General features: G+C 42.3%; 1 protein-coding gene across 1 annotated transcript; it reads right to left on the minus strand.

The window, feature by feature from the left end:
* Window positions 1-1,795: 1,795 nt before the first annotated feature.
* Window positions 1,796-19,415, minus strand: ISOC1 (isochorismatase domain containing 1). Its single transcript, XM_033086219.2, has 5 exons — window positions 19,092-19,415; window positions 9,200-9,319; window positions 8,790-8,993; window positions 8,295-8,411; window positions 1,796-3,268 (listed from the first exon to the last, which is right to left on the minus strand). Exons 1-5 carry the CDS (start codon window positions 19,368-19,370, stop codon window positions 3,122-3,124), a joined length of 867 nt encoding a protein of 288 aa, XP_032942110.1. The 5' UTR covers window positions 19,371-19,415; the 3' UTR covers window positions 1,796-3,121.
* Between the last annotated feature and the right edge of the window lie 1,709 nt (window positions 19,416-21,124).

Genomic DNA, 21,124 nt, shown 5'->3' on the forward strand with positions numbered 1-21,124 from the left:
AAAAAATGTTGTGGAACATTCCCACAACACAATTTCTTCAGCCATAATAGAAAACATTGTTTCACAATAGCTGATAATTTATTCATTCTCTGTTTTCAGGTTTTTCAAAGGTTACTGGAAACCCTACTCACTTTAGTTCATACAAAATTATTAAGCATGTGGAAAAATAATAAAAGGACCATGGTTCTGTGAATAAACAGGAACATATTTTAAACTCAAAACCAAAATTGTCCTAATAAGAAAAAAATGCTCATCTTTGTCAGGATTTAGCAGATTAAAACTAATCACGCGTATATCTTACTATACTTAGTGCAGCATTTATGTATCAGATACTATAGTGAAGTAAACAATGTATTAGCAACCTTGCACAGAATCAGAACTCCTACAAGGGAAAATAAACCACCTTTCTCCATCAAGAAAAGTCCTTCTGCTTCCCCAAGGAAAGAGAATTGATGCTGAAGCCACATACTGCAGGTAACAATTGTATTGCTTAGCCACAGCTGCGTCTTCACTTATTTGTGTCTTCACTTTTCTTTATTTGAAGACTTATTGAAGTCTTCAAATAAAGAAAAGCTTGACAGAGACCTTCTTCACAATCAGCTGAGTACACCCTCAAGCAATCCTCCTCCAAGTTATTTCATTAATTTATTTCCTATCCTTGCAGGACAAAACAGTACTTACTCTAGCCATAGCCCTTAGAGCTCTTCTCAAACGACTCATTTCTGCTGTTCTATTGCACTGGAACTTCCATTTGTCAGAGAACAGCAAATATGTGAGAGCAATTAAGAAGCAAAGGAAATTATGTATTGTGAATAAACTTACCTTAAGTAAGAAAAATATGGCAACTTTTCTTTCTCTTCTTTTAAATACACACTTACAATCTCATCTGAATGACCCATGTGATGCTGAATAATGCATCCATCTAACTAAAGAGGAATGTATTTCACCCCTAAACTCACATCTAAGAACTCAGTTTTATAAGATAACATTAGTATTTCTGAATTCTTGCAATTTAAACTTAAGGGGAAAAACTCCACAAATTAAGGATCTTGACAAAAATCTAGTGTGTCACAGAAGGTGATACAAATTAAAGGAAAAAAGAAGTAGAATTATCACAGAGAATATCAGGGTATTTTATAACTTCTTTAGTGCCATCTTACTACTCAATGATTCCCCTTAAGGCAAAAAAGGAATGTAAAGGAACATGTGACATCTGTTCAAATTACTTTTCAATTTAAATGGTAAAATTTTAGTAACCAATACCATTACCTCCTAAAAATCCATGTATTTGTTTCTTGAAGGAATTGATACTGTTCCAAAATTCAACGCATGAAAAAATGCTAGTTTTTCCTTCAATTACTGTCTCTTGGTACATCAATATATAAAGGTATGAAGGCAATAAACCCATTATTTCAAAAGAAATTTATAGTATTTTTGTGCTCAGCTGTTGATTTCTATAAGTGAACTTTGTACTGCTAAGAAACACAATTAATATACCAGAAAATAAGGTTAAAAGTAGGTCAGCGATATAGGACAAGAGTTCTTAACACAACTTGCATCCCAGCCTCCAGCTTGAAGCATAATGTTCATTCCTCATATTCTAGAGTGTTAAATAACACTGAAACTAGATGCAGAAGATAAGAATTATTCGACATTATCCACCCTTGATCTTTACACAAAATTCCCATGACATCCATAGAACCTCCACAGTTGGACAAACTAGAATAAGGTCCTTGGCAAACATAGCTTTCAGGATTTGCTCTACAATAAATATCACAAGTGAAAGAGAGACAGCAAATGTTAACTCTTTATTTGTTTTGAACATATAAAGGTTATATGAAACAATTGAAACTATTTTTATTTATGAAACAATTCTTTTAGAGCCATCTTGTGGGGAAAAGAAGCAATTTAAAACAATACATGTACTTTTATAGCTTTCTACCAAAAAGATCAGTATTTAGAATGACATCTAGTACTCTTTTAAAAAAATAAATGTCTCAGGCACAATGTAAACTTTATACAACATTGTTTAATCCCCTAGAACATGAAGGAAGTGCCTTTATGAACAATCACATGTTAAAAGACAAGTTCTAGATAGAAAAAATATATATCATTATTCTAAAGATGCTATTTTTCTGAAGAATGTTTTTAGACCAGATTCTATTCAAACTCCACCCAACTATAGCCCACAAAAAAGCACAAAAACCCAGAGAAGCTAAGCCTTCTTTTAGAGCCCTCTTGAGTAAATTGGATAGAATTATTCAATCTAACAAAACTGGGGGTAAAACAAAGCAAAATAAATCTAAACATATTAGTAGATTTAGGGCTGAAACCTGAAAAGGTTTCATTATTAAACATCCTCAGCATTTCCAATTTAAAGCTTTGGCAATATTTGCAAGTTCTGAAGGAGTTTACACCAGTTGTTTATAAAGAACTCATTACACAACAGTCTTCTGTTTGTATTCACTTAAGTAAAGTAGAGCCTTGGGCAGTCAATTTCAGTATAATCAAAAGTCATGATGCAGACTTCAGCTACCTAGGGCAATCAAACATCAGCTCTGCTTGATTTATATGTCTTGTCTATGAAGCAAAGTGCTTAGATTTTATCCTAGAGAACAGAATGCACATATAGGTCATATATCTTACTCAGTTTTAATTTATGCCCTAATAAAATACTTCATTTATATAGAACATTAAAGCGTATCACATTACATTTATCCAGTAAGTAGTTATCTTCTACTAATACAGAAGTAAAACAGGACATCACAGAATGCTTGCAAAGTACACAATCAAGAGGTGTCACAGAAATATGCATTTTTTTGAGCTGTTACAATCAGTGTGTAGTATGGACTAGCAGGAACCTCTGTTAATTAATTTTTTTAAAATAAAGAAATTTGACAACAAAAGGATCCTATGGTACCAGAAACCTCTGACAGCTGTAACTAAACAGAACACACTGGTATCCAGACATATAACCAGACAATTTTGCTAAGGCAAGCACAAGTATGTCAATTTTTATTTTTATACTCCTACTGAACTTTGAGTGAGAGAAGGTGTACATGTGCGTTTATAGCTTTCCTTCCTCTGTAAAGCAGTGAGATCTGCTTCCTCCACGCCTGCTTTAAACTTTGGAAAGGAGCCCTGACTCAGGAGCACTTGCCTTAATGAGATTTTGAATTTCTTTGAATTTTGGATGCTCTTTATCGGCTACCAGCTGCAGCAATATCGCTTCACTAGTAGTAACTATAATTCCAGTACGTGCAAGACGCTGAAAAATAAAAAAGTAGAGACGAAATCATGTAAGATATTTGCAAATGTGAATGAATGAATTTTGAAAGAAAAGTCAGACAGCATTTTTAAAAACCTAATCTCCTATTAACAAAAGTACTGTGAATTCCATTCCAGCATGTCTTAGTGGTATAATTAATAAAACTAGGATGAAAACTGACTGGGTTTAGACTTTCCCATGGCAAAAGGCTGCCCTGGATTACAAATAAGGTTTTCTACTTGAACTGGATTTTTTCCCCAAGTCAGATTTAATATGCAGCAGCCCCACACATGTTAATAACAACCCTTTCTCCTTGTCAGAGGACAACTTTCTTCACTCTCATGCAGATGAAAGGCCTGGGAAGAAGTAAAATAGTGAGGGCCAACCTAACAGCATTAAGCAAGAAATTATAATTCCTCTTTCAGTCCTTGTTATGTACCACTAGTTCAGTTTTTGGACTACAGTGCACACTCGTAGCAATAATCACTGGAGAAAGAAGGAATATCTCTTCTACAGATATTATAAATCATATGTCACAACATATGTTCTTTTCAAATGTTTCATTAGAGAGTAACTCCACAGTCAGTTTTCACAGGCTACAGGATAAAATGTATAGCTGCAGAGAAAGCAAAACCAAAAAAGGTCTACTGGATCTTGTAAGTGTGCAACTCAACAGGGCTTGGGCTTCACATAGCCAAAGGCACAGGACTTCCTGTAAAGTTACTGGACTTTTAAAACTGTGACTGTTGCTTATATAACAAAGTTACCTTCAGCAAAGGCTGACCAACCCATGCCCCCCATCATCTTCCCAGCCATCATACAGATGCTTTGGCAGTAAAACTGTTCAGAGTCAGCTTTCCCCGCCTCATCCTTTACTCAGCTGCATGCTCCACCAAATCTAATGGGATCCTGCATGGGCTAAGGGAGGGCAAGTGGTAGAGAATACAGATATGTACATACAGGTTTCAATTGTAATCATTAAAGCAAAGAGAAGCTGTGCTTTCTAGCTGTTCAATTACAAAGCATCTGATGGGTGAGAGTTAGTAACTTTAAGGGACCAACCAGTAAAGTATATGTAACTACAGTCTACATAACAAGCTAACAAGGTTGGATTTACTGAAGTCAGTACTTCCTGCTTGCCATTACAGCAATAAGCCTCGCAATATTCTTAAACCGAAACAAAGCAGCTACCTTCCTCAGGTCTCCTATTCTGTACAACCATATTTTTTAAACCTCAGACGCATACAGAAAAGAAGAAAAATGGGAAAATTAATATGAAATATTATGGCAGTGTTTTCAACATGAGCCTCTCTAAGAACAAAAATATTTTGGTTTTAACTAGCATGGATGAGAAAAAATCTAGACCCTTAAAAAATCATAGTCATCTGTGAAATGTTGGTTCAAAAGAAAGAACATCTACTCTTTAAAAACAAAACATGAGATACAATTTTTATAGATTTCAGATCAGCAGAATTTAAGAGATGCATTTGCTAAGTACAGTAAATTCACGAATACAAGCCGCACTGAGTATAAGCCGCATCTCTGGGTGTTGGCAAATATTTCGGTTTTTGTCCATAAATAAGCCGCACACGAATATAAGCCGCTCTGTCGTTCGCAGCGAGGACCCGCGTGCAATTAGTAACAGAACCGCGGGAGGGCGGGGTTTACTGGCTGAGCTAAGGCTGTGCAGGCTCGGCCCGCTAGGGGCCGCTGACGGGGCCAGGTGGCCCAGCCCGGTGCTGCCGCTCGGGGCCGGCCGCCGCTGCCCCTGGGCTCGGTCACTCCGGGTTGGCGCTGCCCCGCGGTGGCAGGCAGGGACGGAGCTTCCCCTGCTCCTACGGCAGTGGCAGCGGGCGGGGACGGAGCTTTCCCGCGCCCGTGGCGCCGGCGGCGGGCAGGAACGGAGTTTCCCCGCTCCTGCCGCGGCGGCGGCGGGCGGGGACAAAGCACCCCGTCTCCTCCCCGAGCCGCGGCAATGGCGGCGCGCACTTCCCACCCCCCCCCCGGGCCGCGGCAATGGCGGCGCGGGGCTCCCGCCAGCTCCCCGAGATGCGGCAATGGCGGTGCGCACTTCCCCCCCCCTCCCCGGGCCGCGGCAATGGCTGCGCAGGGCTCCCGTCGGCTCCCGGAGCCGCGGCAATGGCGGCGCCCCCCCCCGTCGGCTCCCCGGGCCGCGGCAATGGCGGCGCAGCCCCCCCGAGCCGCGGCAATGGCGGCGCGGCCCCCCCGCGTCCTCCCCGAGCCGCGGCAATGGCGGCGCTTCCCCCCCGTCGGCTCCCCGGGCCGCGGCAATGGCGGCGCGGCCCCCCCGCGTCCTCCCCGGGCCGCGGCAATGGCGGTGTGGCCCCCCTGCGTCCTCTCCGGGCCGCGGCAATGGCGGCGCCCCCCCCCCGTCGGCTCCCCGGGCCGCGGCAATGGCGGCGCCCCCCGCCCCCACCCCCCCCACCTCTCCTCCCCGGGCCGCGGCAATGGCGGCGGCCCCCCCCCCTCCTCCCCTGGGCTGCAGCAGAGGAGGGAAGAGAGCTCTCCCGCCTCTCTCCCCGCCCCCCGTGCTGCCTGCAGGGAGCCAGGGCAACACGGTAACACTGTAACAATTGCGAAATGCCGGCTTTTACTGACAGGTGCTTGGCTCGGCACTCTGGCTGGCACGTCTGGGGTTGTAAATGTCAGAAAATTATTAATATATTAGCCGCACCCGACTATTAGCCGCACTTCCGGGTTTCCACCAAAATTTTTGTCAAATTGCTGCGGCTTGTATTCGTGAAATTACTGTATATTGGATGATTTTCAAGGAAACCACAAGCTTTCTTGGAATGTTGTCTTTGAGAAGAAGGAAATTATTGACAGTGTGTTGCATCCACAATGCTGAAACAATTATAAAAGACAAAGAACAGAAAAGAAATCTAGCAGGAGCAGACTAAACTGTCTTAATCTGACACCAAGCACTGACATCATCTTCATCAGACGGGGCAGAGATTCAGAATAGTCACAACCTCGAACTGTTGGGCTGAGTTATTTCATCAATGAAAATTTAAAGATTATTTTTTGGTTTCTGAGCAATTTTCTAATGGCAAGTTGTTGCCTGCTGTCATTTTTAAGCATACAACAGAAGTGGAGACAACCTGTTATCCAAGCAGACATGAAAGCTTTCATTATCAATTAAGTCAAATTGCACTTCCTAGTATAGCTGCTCAGATATTTGCATATTCATCACCAGTACAATGAAAACATGTGCTATGTATGGGAAATGTGGAGAACTGAAGGGGCAGGTGGGACCAGATAGGAGTTACTTGGGGTTGCTGAGGAAGCTAGTTGTTATCACTGCAAGGTGACTCTTCATTATTCTTGAAAGATCACTAGGAATAGAGAAAGACTGTGTTATCATGAAAAGGCAAATGTTACGCTCATCTTCCTAGAAAGGCAAGGAAAAGGGTCCAGGAGCCCTGATCAATAAAACTCACCTCAGCTCACCAGCTTGCATAAATTTGCACTAGAGACAATGTTAAGACTCACTCATTTAAAGAATATGACTAGGAACTAGGAATGTGAGTTCTATGGTGAAACTAAAGTAGGTATGTTTGGTATGTTGCCCACTTCCCTAAGAAATGTAACACCACAGTAAATCAGGATTAAGGACATGTCCAACACATGTCTGTTTCTCCTGGTCTCCTCCTCCCAAGCATGCCCATGTCTTGCTCTAGCCCACATCCCTCAGTAGCATTTTTAAGTGAGGCTCTGAAACACAAGAGGAGGACAAGGTTGGTATGGGCTGCCAAGTGCAGCAGAGACAGTGTTACTGCTGGCTCAACACCGCAGAGCAAGTGTTGGCTTAATCATATTGTAATGACTGACGACATAAGTGACCACAGCAAAACAGAGAAAACGTTGCAAAGGTACCAAAAACTTACCGAAAACTTAAAAATTTACAGCTTTTGCAAGCAATCATACTTTTAAGAGCAATACCTTTTTGACAAGAAAGTAAAGCAAAGCTAGCTAGTTGCTGCTTTAACCTTTACACTGGCCCAAATTGTATGCACAGTGTAAGTGATAAATGCTCAAAAACATGCATAATAAGGCAAACAGATTTCAGGTTTTCTATAGTTGTTTTGTCTCCTACTACTGCTGCACCACATTGATTTGGGAAGTCCATGACTTCAGTCACTCCTGTATTCTGTGTGTGCCCCTATGCTCTATGTGACAGTTGACATTAGGTTTCCACTTAATCAAAGTCACGGGTTTCATCAATCACTATATGCTGGGGATTTCTCTTTAGCCTTTAAGAAATTAAGTCTTCTCAAAATCTGTGAAAAAGTATAACATGCTGGTTATTATTAGTTTCTACTTCAAGTAATTGTTAGGGCCTGAGGCAAAAATTGCAATACTTAATACATACATCAGGTTTTGACTTTCAACAGTGATGCCTGTGGGCAAGTTAGGAGTACACCATCAAAAAATCATTTATATGAATTTGCTACCACACAGTTATACACGCTTTTAAATCCTCTTGTTACATTTATCTCCACTTTCTCAACATTTAGTTTGACTAAGCTCCTAAAAGCAGGGGGGAGGGGAATCTTTATAATAATCAGCGTCTTGCGATTAAGCTTTAATTTGCACTGATGAAGAAAAGCAGAAGGAGGGACAGACATATGAGGAGATTTGAACAGGATCACATACTGTATTTCACTGCACTCCAAGAATTTCAACACCTGAATAAATACTATTTGTAACAAAAAAGTCAAAAGCTTTAGCACTTCTACTCTGCTGCAGAAATAACATGGCATTAAGGGATATGCTAAAATGCTAATGTTTATACAGAGTAATCTATATTGTATGAAACAATCACTTTTAAATTCCAAACATCCCAAACTGGGTTATGCATATTAAATCATAATTTGAGGAGAGCAAAAAAGACAGTACTTCTAGTCAATTTTCTATCCTATTTTAAGAATCAGAGTACTCACCTCTTCTCAACTCTACATTTCTCCATTGCTTTGTCCATAGAAATTCCTTGTTAGAAACTTACCTCAAGAGCAAACATTCTGTCCATCATACTTCTGGATGAGGTGGCATCAGCTACAATATGAACTTCCAGACCTCTGCCAATTAATTCCAAAGCTGTTTGCTGGATACAGACATGAGTCTACAGGGGAAAAATCAAAGGCAAAAATCCACCAACAAACCATTATTACAAAATGAAACTAACACAATCACAAATTAGACTTCATAATTAATTAGTGTTCAAATACTTATTTTTCAACCCCTGGCAGTACTAGGGAACTCAATATGTGTTTTAAATGCCAGTTAAGACTGAGACAAGTGGCTGCAGTATACAAGTATCTCATCTCAAATTTTATTGAGATAATACTAAAGACAACACAAAAAAATTTATTCTGTAGAGCATATTTAACCTCTAAGTAATATAAATTGAATTGGTTTTTTTAATTACAGAAAGTGATGCCCCCTTTGAGGGCCAACAGACATTGGCCATAAACCTGTATCAGAATGGCAAGGCACCTACTTCTACTCCAAAGAGGACAATACTCCGGACACCAGGAATCTCTGCTAATGCTGCTTCAACTTCTGGCAACACCATTGAAAATTTTGTCTTGGGAAGCACAAGTTTAGCTCCTGTTAAATCAATTTCTTGCACTGTGCTGCCAAGACCTTTGGGATACTGTTCAGTGACAATAACCGGAATTCCCAAGAGCCGTGCACCTTGGAGCTGGAAGAGGACAGAAAGGGAAATATCAAAAAAAAACCCAAAACCCAACCAAAAAAAAAAAAAAAACCAAAAAAACCCCACAAAGAACTGTAATAACAAAGACATTGCTATTACCTAATACTAAGTAATCGTTAGATTGTATGTACAATAACAGTTTACAATGAGTGATCAAAACTCACTACAAGAAAAAAAAATAGCAGACATACCAGTCGTTGGCCCACACTGATGATATCGCCAAAGTATTTGATGGCAGGCCGGAATCGTTCTTGCATGTCACAACAGAAAAAAACAGTGCTTGAGGGTGTCAGGTTGCCCAAAGTAGCAATCTGAAAAATGAAATAAAGGTAATGTTTTTCATGGCAGTGGACATCCTTTCACAAATGCAGCAGAATGAAGAAGAGTCTGCAATACCTCTGCTACATTATGGATTTATGTTACTTTGAGTCAAAATAGGAGAAAAGTTTTTCAAGCCTGATTTGGTACGTTTCTAAATTCAAACAAATAGCTGATACTGAATAGCGTGGTATAGTCATCAACATGTAATCAAGATTTTATTAGGTGGGAAGCACAAGTCAGCATAAATGTTCATGGAAATTTCTGAACTTTGAATAGGGCAGAGGAATATACTGCCTGAATTATAGTAAGAGAAAAAAAAAAAAAAAAGGAAAAGTACCAAAAGTAAAATTATATTCTTCAAATTCATTTTTAAATCCACAAGTCTTGGAACTGATATAGACTCAGAATACAGTAATTTCACGACTATAAGGCACACTCTTTTGACTAAAATTTTCCCTCGAATCCGGAAGTGCGCCTTATAGTCCGGTGCACCTTATATTCTCTACAAAGTTGCGAAATTTGCCAAACCGGAAGTGTGAGCTGTGAGCTGCGGGGGGAGCCAGCAGTGCCACAGCAGCCGGCTGGAGGCGGGCCCAGGGGCCCGCGGCACCGCCCCTGCTGGGTACAGGCGGGCCCGGGGGCAATGGCCGCCGGGTTGAGGTGGGGCCTCAGCCAGCAACTGCATGTGGGGAGTTGGGGGCGGAGCCTCGCTGCAAAAAAAAAAAAAGTGCGCCTTATAATCCGGTGCGCCTCATCTGATCTACAAAGTTGCAAATTTTGTCGACTCCCGGGGGGTGTGCCTTATAGTCTGGTGCGCCTTATGGTCGTGAAATTACTGTAATTTAAAGTTTAAAAATATTCAGACTTTCACTAGCTTTCAAATATTGTATGTACACATATTTTCAATACTTCCATTATGTAGTCAATGTAATTTATCTGTGACATCTTTTAGCACAAGTCTGATGGAAGTCCAAAGGCTAGAATGAAAGTAGAAGTTTATTTTTCTAATAAATATTAAAATCCAAACTGAATACATTTTAATGACAAAAGAAATCTCCTAGAGTTTCCCTCATACACGCTACTAAGTAGGGTAGAAGGGAGTGGATTAAAAAATGAATCAAATACCTAATTTTCTTACACTTAGAGTGCTTTGTATTTTTATAAATTACTTGCAATACCTGTAGAATCAAAGTATAGGGCTTCAGATAGAAGCTACAGGGAAAGAAAAGAGCTACATACTATCATTTAGTTGTAAGGCAACTCAAGAGAAATTGCATCCATTCAGGAGTTTTTCAGCAGACAGATAAATCGAATTGAATAAAGAGCTTCTGGGAAGTACCCATTAATTATATACACTTCATTTTCTGCAATCTGAGGTTGTAGTGTTTTAAACTGAAACAAAATTACAAAATCTGTAAAAGAACGTATTTTGGAAGAGTGCAGATGTATTGGGTTTATGTGACAAGGTTTTGGTAGTGAGGAGAGGCTGTAAGGGTGGCTTTCGTGAAATGCCAAAAACAGGTTCATGTCAAGACAGCACCAATGCCAGTTGAATCCAACACAGATCTGCTACATCAGTGATGCTGGAGTTGACAACTCTATGGAACATATTTAAGAAAGGGTAAAAAAACCCACTGTCCAACAGCAGCTGTGAGAGGAGGGTGAGCGTATGTGGGAGAAACAGCCCTGCAGGCACCCAAGGTCAGTGCAGAAGGAGGGGCAGGAGGTGATCCAGGTGCTGGAGCAGAAATTTCCCTGCAGCTCTTGGTGCACACCACAGTGAAGAGCCGTGCCTCTGCAGCCCCTGGGATTCCACAGTGGAACAGAAATCCACCTGCAGTTTGTGGAGAACCCCACTGCAGAGCCTTGAAGAAGGCCTGCAATATGCCTTAAAGAAGGCTGCGACTCCTAAATTTAGACCATGATGAAGCAGGTTCCTAACAGGATCTCTGACTGTCTAGAGAGAAGCCCATGCTGGAGCATGTTTGGGAAGGACTGCAGCCTGCAAGAAGGATGCACATTTGGGAGACATACTATCTCCCACAGGAGGGACTCCATTCTTTAGTAGGGGAAGAGTGTGACAAGAATGAGTGGGAGAGGTAAGTTTTATGAACTGACCACAAACCCTATTCCCCTATTTGAAGGGAGGAGGTAGAGAAGTTGGAAGTAGAGCTAAATCTAGGAAGAAGGTAGGGATGGGAAGAGGTGTTTTTACATTTGCTCATATTTCTAATTATTCTACTCAGTTATTGATCAGCACCACATTAAAGTCATTTCCCCAAGTCTATTTTGTGATGGCAATTGGTAAGTGATCCCTCTCTGTCCCTACCTTGATGCATGAGCTTCTTTGTCATACTTTCTCCCTTCTGTCCTATTAAGGACAAGTGATGGAGCAGCTTGGTGGGCACCTGGTGGCCAACCAAGGTCAACTCACCACAAAGGAGCTGTAATTGATAAATATCAGTGCCAAAACTTTTATTGATTCACCACGTCTCCAGAGTAAAATGCTGTTGATCTCAATTCCCAAGGCCAAGCTTGATAATGGCCATGCTTAAACATATGTGTGTTCAAACTGCTGGGAAAACTACTTGCGTGCTAATAATTATAAATGCCAAATTCCCTCAATTCTCAGATTCATTACACCACTACTGCCAAAGCAGCAGCCATTCATGAAAGTGGTTCCTCCAGCCCTTGTGAGTCAAACAGCAACACTACTAATACAAGCAGTTATAGAGGCAAATGCAGTAACAACCACAGCGCAGATGATCTAACACTGGGCTCACTGATACCACAGGAAAGCAGAAGAGCATCACAACAGGCATTATTTACAACAGGAAGGTACAGCTGCACTGAAAAAAGTTATCACAGTTGTGAGATCTCCACCCTTGGAGATTTTCAGCATTCAGCAATGCAGCAGCTGATTTGACCAAGAGGTTAGGGAAGGCAGCCTGTTGATATTTTTCCCAAATAACACTTCTGCAACTCTACACCAGGAAATGAATGATGCCTGGGACCAAGAATGATTGGATATAAAATTAAATAACCACCTTGTTCTTGAATACCATCCATCTACATGCTTGAATAACGCAAAAAGCAGTTGGTAGGCAGCATTAATATACAATTCAACACCACAGGGAGCACCTACTGTGACCCATTCCAGCTCTGGAACTTACTACCATACAGAAGTCAATCATGACATTTAACTTTACTACCATTCAGCAACAAAAATAGAATAATTGGAAATAGAACAATATTTGTAAGTGTGGTTCCTACTCACAAAATGTGTCATTTTGTCTTAGCATTTATACGACAAGCAAAGACAATTATTGTCTCCTTGAAATCTTTCCATCACACTAAAAGCTGTACTAGGGGAGGTTTAGGTTGGACATTAGGAAGGCTTTCTTCACAGAAAGGGTGATTAGATATTAGAATGAGCTGCCCAGGGAGGTGGCAGTCACGGTCACTGAAGGTGTTGAAGCAAAGACTGGAGTACCACTTGGTGCCATGATCTAATTGACACGGCAGTGCCCAGTCATAGGTTGGACTCGATCTCAGAGGTCTTCTACTGTCTAATTGATTCTGTAATTCTGTATTTTTTTAAGATCTGTCTGAACTACCACAAACCATCATGGACTACAGAATGATCTATGTGAAGTTAATCTACTGCCTTGGTGTGCACTTTGCTTTGCCAGTGGACCAGATGGTACTACCATCCCAAGCAGAGGAACAAATGTGAATACAGCAAGGAAAGTCTTCAACAAGTTGCATAGTCTGTCCCTACAGAAGGATCAAACAAACACAAATAGTCTTCACAGATAACCACATGGTCTGACCCATCAGATATAGAACTCCTTATAAAACCCGTCCCATAGCTCTGTTACTGTTACCTTCCAGTGTTTTCTCACTCACGGCTCCTTTGCTGACATTTAAGGGTGTTATTTCCAGTTAAGTCCACAGTGAATTTGAAACACAGGAGTGTTACCATCCTCTTTCACATAGATAACCAGGTGCAAAACTAATTATCAGAACTCAAGAGTCAGACCTTTAGGTCTCCCTTTAGGCCTTCCCCTCCCCCTCCTTATTCTAAAATATATTTAATGCTTTTAGTATTTCTTCCTACAACTCAAATTATTTTCATGGTACTCCCTAGGGCAGTCTTCAAATTGCAGTCTGGAATGAGGCACTCAATACTACTATCACAGCAGTGTTTCTCTGCCCATACTACTCCACCACTCTAGCAGGGCCTCAAATATCAGCCAATTCACAGTACTTCCAGGCCCTGTTTATTTTGTACTTTCCAGTACAGTATTTGCTCTTTTCATAATTCATGGATACTTAGATTCCTGAGGTGCATTTTAAATTCACAAATCATCCCATGAACTCTCCCTCATCATCTATTTGTGTAGCTGATTATTTCTACCTTGCTACTTCCATTTTGAAATGCATCTTATTGCACTATGTTTCTCCAACTTGTCATTTCTCCAACTTGAAATACCCGAAGTCTGCTTTTTCAGATGCTTGCAGTTCCTTCCATCCTGGGATCTTCTGCAAAAACAGTATTTGCAGTTCCGTCAAGGACAAGGATAATGGAATAATTTAAATTTAATTTTGTAATTTGGAAGCCATATTATAGAGCACAATTCAATTTTATTCTGATTTGACAGCGAAGTGCAGAAGAAAACTGACTTGTCTTTCCAGCCAGGGAGTATCCTTGTTATAGACTTCAACTGAATCTCATATATTTATGTCAAAAAGCACAGGGAGCAGGGGAAAAAGCACTATACCTGCTCTTCTTTATTTTCAAGTTGGTTTCATATGATTTAATTTATGCCTTCAGATCCATACTAGCAGCTCTCTAAAATAAATTGTGGCAATTGAATATTTGCTAAATAAAAGCTTTTACAAAATCTAACACAAATAATTCATATCTTGATTTTCATATTTGTTTCCATTTAACTTGCAGTCTGAATTGTGGAAGAACAAAGAAATAGATGCTAAGATCAAAGAGTCAACACTTGCTGGCACTACCTGGAAGAGCAGATGTGGGTAGGACAGAGTGCAGACAAAAGCAGTTTGAAATTCAGTTTCATAAATAGTAGCTAACACAGCCCATAAATAAATTCATGAAAGTATTTGCTATGCATAAAAGAAAAGTTTACTAGTTTAGCGTGCCATGTAAATCCGCCTACTCATTTGCTTTCAATGCCATCCTCCCCTTCTACAAGGAGATGGTGTCAGGGTCATGTGACAGCTCCTCCCGACAGTGAAAATCACTCAGACTTCCCCAGTGCTACATCCCAGAGAGCTGGGGTGAGGGCAAAACTACACCTAAGCATCAAACCTGGGCTGGCACATCAACACCTGTTTGATTTCACTGCAGAAAGAGGCAGGCTGGGCAAGGATTGTGAGCCACTGCAGCCTCACAGTACCTGCCTGAATCCACCCTGCATGTAACTCTACTCAGCCACAGTTAACATTAAACAACTTGAACGCAAAATAAGCCCATCAAAAAAACCCCCAAAAAACAACAAACCACCAAAACCCAAAAGACTTGAAGTTCCCCTCAACAGTATACAAGCATTTCCATCTGTTGCATTTCATTTCTCTTAGTTAGGATTTTCTGTCCTTCAGCTGAAGGTTACCCACAGCACAACCGGAATAGGTACATCAAATGGCCCCGTAACCTGATGCAGCCCTTTTTACCCAGCTAAAGAAGTCATCTCTAGGACCTTGTCCAGACCAGGATTTAAAGGTATGCTGTCACGAGTTACATACAGCCTTAAATCCTACTCTTGAAAAGACCTAGGTGGGAAAGCAGAGGTGATTTTTCATATCTATATCATCTCTGCTGATTATTATTAATCACACGAAATGTGACTATGATGAAGCACTATAATTACAGGTTCAGCTTTACAAAAATATTCATATATACTGGCTTTTAATCTATACTTTCTCTGTTCCAAGTCCAGGAAATCACGATATATACAAAATGAAATTTCCTTGCAGTATTTGTAATGAACAAGAAACTGGAAGCAAAGAAATAACCCCATTTGACATGGTTAGTGGCTTCATAAATCTCATGCCACGTTTACCTACTGAAAGGGCAAACTGGGGATGTTGCAACCTTGGAATTTCAAGAATGGCATAGAAGAGACAACAACAAAAAGAAGCTACAACCTTTTCTTCTGTATTTCTTAAATGAAACCTGTGAGATTCAGTTGTACTTTGCTGTCTAGCTTTCAAATATATAAAAAAAAAGAATACATTCGGTTTGATGTATTTCAAGAGAAAAATAGGTTACAAGTGTTTCAATTTAGAAACATAAATATTTATCTTATGCTAAGTCAATGTGCAGCCTTTTACATGCAATTCAGCATTTTAAAAGGACAGATTTAGTTAAAAAACACATGATGTACATATAGCAAATGTAGTAGAAAAGTCTCCAGCAAAATTTAAAATTACTAAAATGCTTGCTGAAGAGTAAAGATAAACAAGGAGCCTGGATTTGAGGGGGAAAAAATCCTCTTTCAGTATTATCAGCCCTTTTTTTTCCTTCTTTAAGGTGCCATGTGCTGCTTTTTAAAGAACTTGTTTATTTAGGAATTAGTTAATGTATCAAAATTTATAATTTCACCCTAAAACCCCTAAATAACACCCCTGCAATTTGTGTTTTGGCCCTTCCTGGTCTTCAGAAAATGGGCTTGGGTTCCTGAGTTACTGCTAGTTCTACTTCCAGATTATCCTCCAAGCAATATCAGATATGTGGAATAAGAACAAAAATGTGTGTATTAATTGTTGTATTTTATTTATCTTATCATTCAGCAACAGCTGATTACCATTCTGCAAGCAGTTTTTTTCAAGAAAGATACACCCGAGATACCAACCTGTCTCAAAAAAACATCCTGAAATAGACGTGCTTCATGCAATGATGTCAGCAATTATTTGACTCTTTTAGCTTCAGTATCTTAAGGTTTACCAGAGTATACAGAGCACAAGTCCTCTTGAGAATAAGTCACCTTGAAGTTATGACAGTAACTGTGAAATAGCCTCTTTTGGTTATATATTTGAAAGCTGCCTGAACTCCTCTATTACACAGCTGTAATGTGCACATAGCTGCCTTTTATTTGGATATCACCAAAGTCTTTTTCCTTACTTCTCTCCTCTAAAGGCAGTCCTTCTTCACTGCATGTCTGTGGTTGAAGAGATTCAAGTTGAGGAGCAGCAGGCAGGCAGAACACCACAGTGTAGTGCACCCCACCAGCTTGCCTAACACTGCATGGCCATCAAAAGCTTAAGTGACTGCTTCCTGTCAGGACTCCCAAACCAAACAAATGTACATATAAGAGGATGGTACAAAGGCATGAAACAACCAGAGAGCAAATATCCCTGTACAGATCAAGCCTCGAACTGAGTTCATGGAGTGGCTTTCCAAAGGCGGCATATGGCATTTCTCCGTGAGATTACTGCCCCCCTCCACTGCAGGAACAAGAAATTGAAGCAGCCCAGTCATTTGATGCTGACATTTTGTGAGCTATTGTATCAAAAGGCATCCTTCTAGACAGGCCTACACAGGAATCAAAATGGAAGGATAACATTCCAGAAATTATGGGCACTAGCTGCCTTAAAGGTTAAAATGCTACCCTCCAACTAACTGCATACATACACCTCATAAATCATGCACATAAAAACATTGAAATTATTGTCTAGGGATACAGTTGCTATCATCTCTGAATTTTAATTTTAAACCAGAAATATCTTTCTAAATATGCAAGTCTAATCACATCAGCGAGCAAAAGTTGTCCCTCTTGAAGCATATATCCAAAACAGTGATTCAACTGACTATGCCACACACAGAGTTGATAAATCAATGTTGTATGTAACTGCAGATAAAACATCAGTGAGAGAGAGAGGAAGGGAGGAAAGGTGGGAGGGATGGAAAAAAGGGCATATAATAGCGGCAATGCCTGAATGAATACACAGAAAGTATAACATTCCCATCACTAAGTCCTAAAGGTCTTAAAAACCACAGCTGTGTCTGTATCATACCAAATGTTTCTCAAACAAGTGATCTCTGAGCACCTGTCTCTGGCTTAAGGCAAACTGACTGACATCATTGTGATGTCTCAGTTGAGACGTCTTCAGCTCTTTCACAGCTGCTGAAACATATCAAGGAATAACCCACAAATACCATCCTTTTCATATCAACACCTGCAATTGTCACAGAACTGCGAAAGTATTGGTGTAAGTAGGCAATGAAACAGGCAATAATGCATAAAATATTGGTTCATCCTGAATCCCTGCAGTCAAAGCTGTCTAGCACAATTTGCACCTTGGGAGTGATGTATCCTTCTCTGTCTCAATACTGACCTTTATTCCAAGACATATGTCCTGCTAGAAATGCTTGAGCTGCATTTACAGTTTCAGTGCAGAAGGCATCTGCAAGGAGTCTTTGCAGAGTAGTGATCTGAATGCACAAATGAGAACCAAAATTCTGACCTGCAACATTGTGATATGCGCGGAATACACAAATTCTGTTTTTAAATCCTTGCTTTAATAAACACCCATACCAACTCTTTTTGCAAGTTGGAAAGCCTGTTCCTTTCCAGTTTTTCTGACTGGGCCCCCATAAATTCTGATTACAACCCAGAAACAGAAAAGTTTTAAACACAGTATAATGAGAGTATATGATGAGAGTTAATAACAAGTCATTAAACTAGTTTGCTCTTATCAACCATTCTTTCCATACAGGAGGTTAAGAATAAAACAAAAGATGCCAAAGGCAGCCTTGATGTACAGTGCAAGCAGACAGCCCACCTTGAGAGTTTACGCGTATAGGACACTATGAGTAAGCGGAGTTTACAAGCAAGATGAATTAGCCACATCTGAAAACATTAAGAGAAGACAAGCAATGTTTCAGCTTTTATGATAACACTTTTGCAACTTCTTAGAAATGTTGGCTAGGCAAACTAAAACTTCCTAATTATGAGTTTGAAAAAAATTTTCTGAATGAAAACAGCAATGATGTGGAGTTTATTACTGGAGTTTGTTTTGGTTTGTTGGGTTTTTTTAAGCCAAATTCTTTAATACTGGAGAAAGGAAATAGCAGTGTATTTTCAGTGGAAGTATCACAGCACAGCTCTCACCAATCTCTAGTGGGCATAAAAGTATCTTCCTAGGAAAGCATCTGTAACTGCATATACCTGCCAGTCCGGCTTCTTAGTTTGTGGCTACAGAACTACCAAGCTATAAACCAGTATACGGGAAAGGGTTTTTTGAGGCAAAGAGGGATACAGCGGTGCCGACGAACTACAAGCCAAGACACCGAGCTCTGGCAGAGCCCACTATATCGGAACCCTTTGAGTTTCCACCTCGCGGCATTACCTCCGGTTAAGGCCGGGCAGCACCAGCCGCCTGCTTTAACGGAGAGCACTGATTACTCCAGCGACCTGACTTGTGCTCCCATCCACGACGCCAACTAAGTTCGGGCTGGCTGAAGGCAAGGCCGGTTACCACACGCGTGGCGCAAAGCGCACCTGCCTCCCCGGCTCAGGAAACCAAAAGTTTCCAGGGAGCGACGAGCGAGCGCGGGCTGTGGGGGCTGCGCCCAGGGTCCCAGCCCGCTCCAGGATCGCCCGCTTCTCCCGGAGGGGGCCGGGGGCTGCCGCGGCGGGACAAATCGGGCCGGGCCGGGCCGGGCCGGGCCGGGCCGGGCCGGGCTGCCCGCCCGCCCTCGCACGCACCTGTGGCGCCGCCAGCTCTCACCTGGATCTGCAGCGGGACCAGGCGCACCTTGCAGCGCTCGTTGACCAGGAAGCCCTTCGGCAGGTCGATGTACTGGCTCCACTCCTCGGCGAAGAGCTGCACCACGAACTTGCGGTGCATGTCTATCTGGTCCCCGTACAGGCTGAGGAACTTCTGGATCAGCAGCTCGTAGCCGGCGCCATGGGGCACGCTGGAGGGCCGCGCGAAAACCGAGAAGCAGAAAAGGACGGGCACGGAGCCCCCGCCGGCCGGACCAGCGGCCGGCTCTGCCGCCGCCATCTTCAGGGACCGCCGCGCCGAGCCCCGCCAGCTCGCTGCGGTCCGCGCCGCCGCTCCTCCTCCCGCCGCCTCCTCCCCCCCGGCCGGCCGGGCGGTGCCGCCGGGCCCCAATCCCAGCTGCGGCTGCTCCTGCTCCTCCTCCCCGCCATGGGGCTCGGCCCTGCCCCGCCGCCCCACGGGGTTGAGTGCCGGGGAGTGTCTCCGCCGGGCGTACACGGGCGCTGTTGGGCGGGGGAATGGTGCCTTCCCTCCTCAGGCGGACGGTGAGAAGAGCAGCCCCACACGGGCACGCCCGCCCTCGTCCGGGCGGAGAGAGCCCGTGTCTCCCGGAGAGGGGCAAAGGGACACGGCCGCTGTGGTGACCCCGGCGCCCTTCAGGGTCGCGCCGCGGGGCAGAGCCTGCCGCGGGGTGCGAGGGCAGGGCAGGGCAGACACTGGGCTCATCCCGGCCATCCCGGCCGCGTACCGTGGAAGCTCGGAGGGAAACCTGTTGGTAGAGCCTGAAACATGCCCTGTTGCTTTGGAGGGTGATCCAGCCCAGATCTGGGTGGGCGACTGGTAGCTGAGTTCTCGCACGAGACTTCCTTCGTAACTGCCTGTCTGAAGTGCGGGAGGTGCCCGAGCCGCGGCTCCGAGCTTTCCTCCACGGATGAGGGAAAGTGAGCAGGATAGGACGTAGCCCCCTATCTTTTCCTTCGCACCGTCATGCTCTCTACCGTATTTATGTTTTTTCTCCAGGAATCACTGACAGCTGAAATTGTTGATTTTTGCCGTAATTACCAGCATTTTTATTAAAGTGTGCTTGGGGGGAAGATCTGAGTAGTGTGAGACTGCCATAAAAAGAAAATATTCTGTTAAAAAAAACGAGTGTATGTTTTCATGCACTATGCCAAAGCAGTGGCAGCATCATCAAGGTTAATGCATGTTTGCCTGGCTAAATACCAACAAGCTGAAGCACAGAGTTGATTAGGAGGATGGAGCACCTCTCCTATGAGGAAAGGCTAAGAGAATTGGGATTTTTCAGCCTGGAGAAGACTTCAGGGTGACCTAATTGCAGCCGTCCAGTACCTGAAGGGAGTGTACAAGAAAAATGGAGAGAGACTTCTTTACAAGGGCATGTTGGGACAGAGTGAAGGGGAGCGGCTTCAAACTGGAAGAGAGTAGGTTTAGATTATGTGTAAGGAAGCAATTCTTGACTGTGAGCATGGTGAGGTACTGGAACAGGCTGCCCAGAGAAGCTGTGGATGCCCTACCCCTGGAAATATTCAAGGCTAAGCTGGATGGATCTCTGAGCAACCTGGTCTGGGGAAAGGCGTCTGTGTGTTCAAAGCAGGAGGATTGGAGCTAGATGATCTTTAAGGTCCCTTCCAACCCGGGCATTCTATGATTCTAAGTTGTTCTCAGGCTTTACCGGTAAAAGAAATTTTGAGTTGTCATGTTAAATGACAGTATTATGTTTTCACTAGTTTGTTGGTTTGTTGGGTTTTTTCACCAGAAAATACACTGTTGATATGATTTGATTTTAAAATTGCAAGGATAAGTAGTCTTCTGCAGTTATTTATTTATCCAGTCGTGTACTCACTAGGCACTGAAGCATCATAACTTAATTATTTTATGAACTACCCAAGAAACAAATGGCACCTGCACATTACAGGGAAAACATTGGCATTATACTGTGTCCGGGTAGAAGTTACAAATATTAAGGTTTTAAAAGGATTCAATCACAAGTCTAAAATACTCATTTTTTCTGCCTT

This window comes from Catharus ustulatus, chromosome Z (assembly GCF_009819885.2).
Source record: "Catharus ustulatus isolate bCatUst1 chromosome Z, bCatUst1.pri.v2, whole genome shotgun sequence".
Taxonomy (NCBI): domain Eukaryota; kingdom Metazoa; phylum Chordata; class Aves; order Passeriformes; family Turdidae; genus Catharus; species Catharus ustulatus.

Excerpts from the sequence above, each read along its gene's own strand:
- ISOC1 (XM_033086219.2), bottom strand. The coding sequence starts at position 19,370 with ATGGCGGCGGCAGAGCCGGCCGCTGGTCCGGCCGGCGGGGGCTCCGTG. Across the intron at positions 9,320-19,091 it reads TGGTCCCGCTGCAGATCCAG|ATTGCTACTTTGGGCAACCT; the intron begins GTGAGAGCTGGC and ends TTCATTTTTCAG. Across the intron at positions 3,269-8,294 it reads ACAGAATGTTTGCTCTTGAG|CGTCTTGCACGTACTGGAAT; the intron begins GTAAGTTTCTAA and ends TTTATTTTTCAG.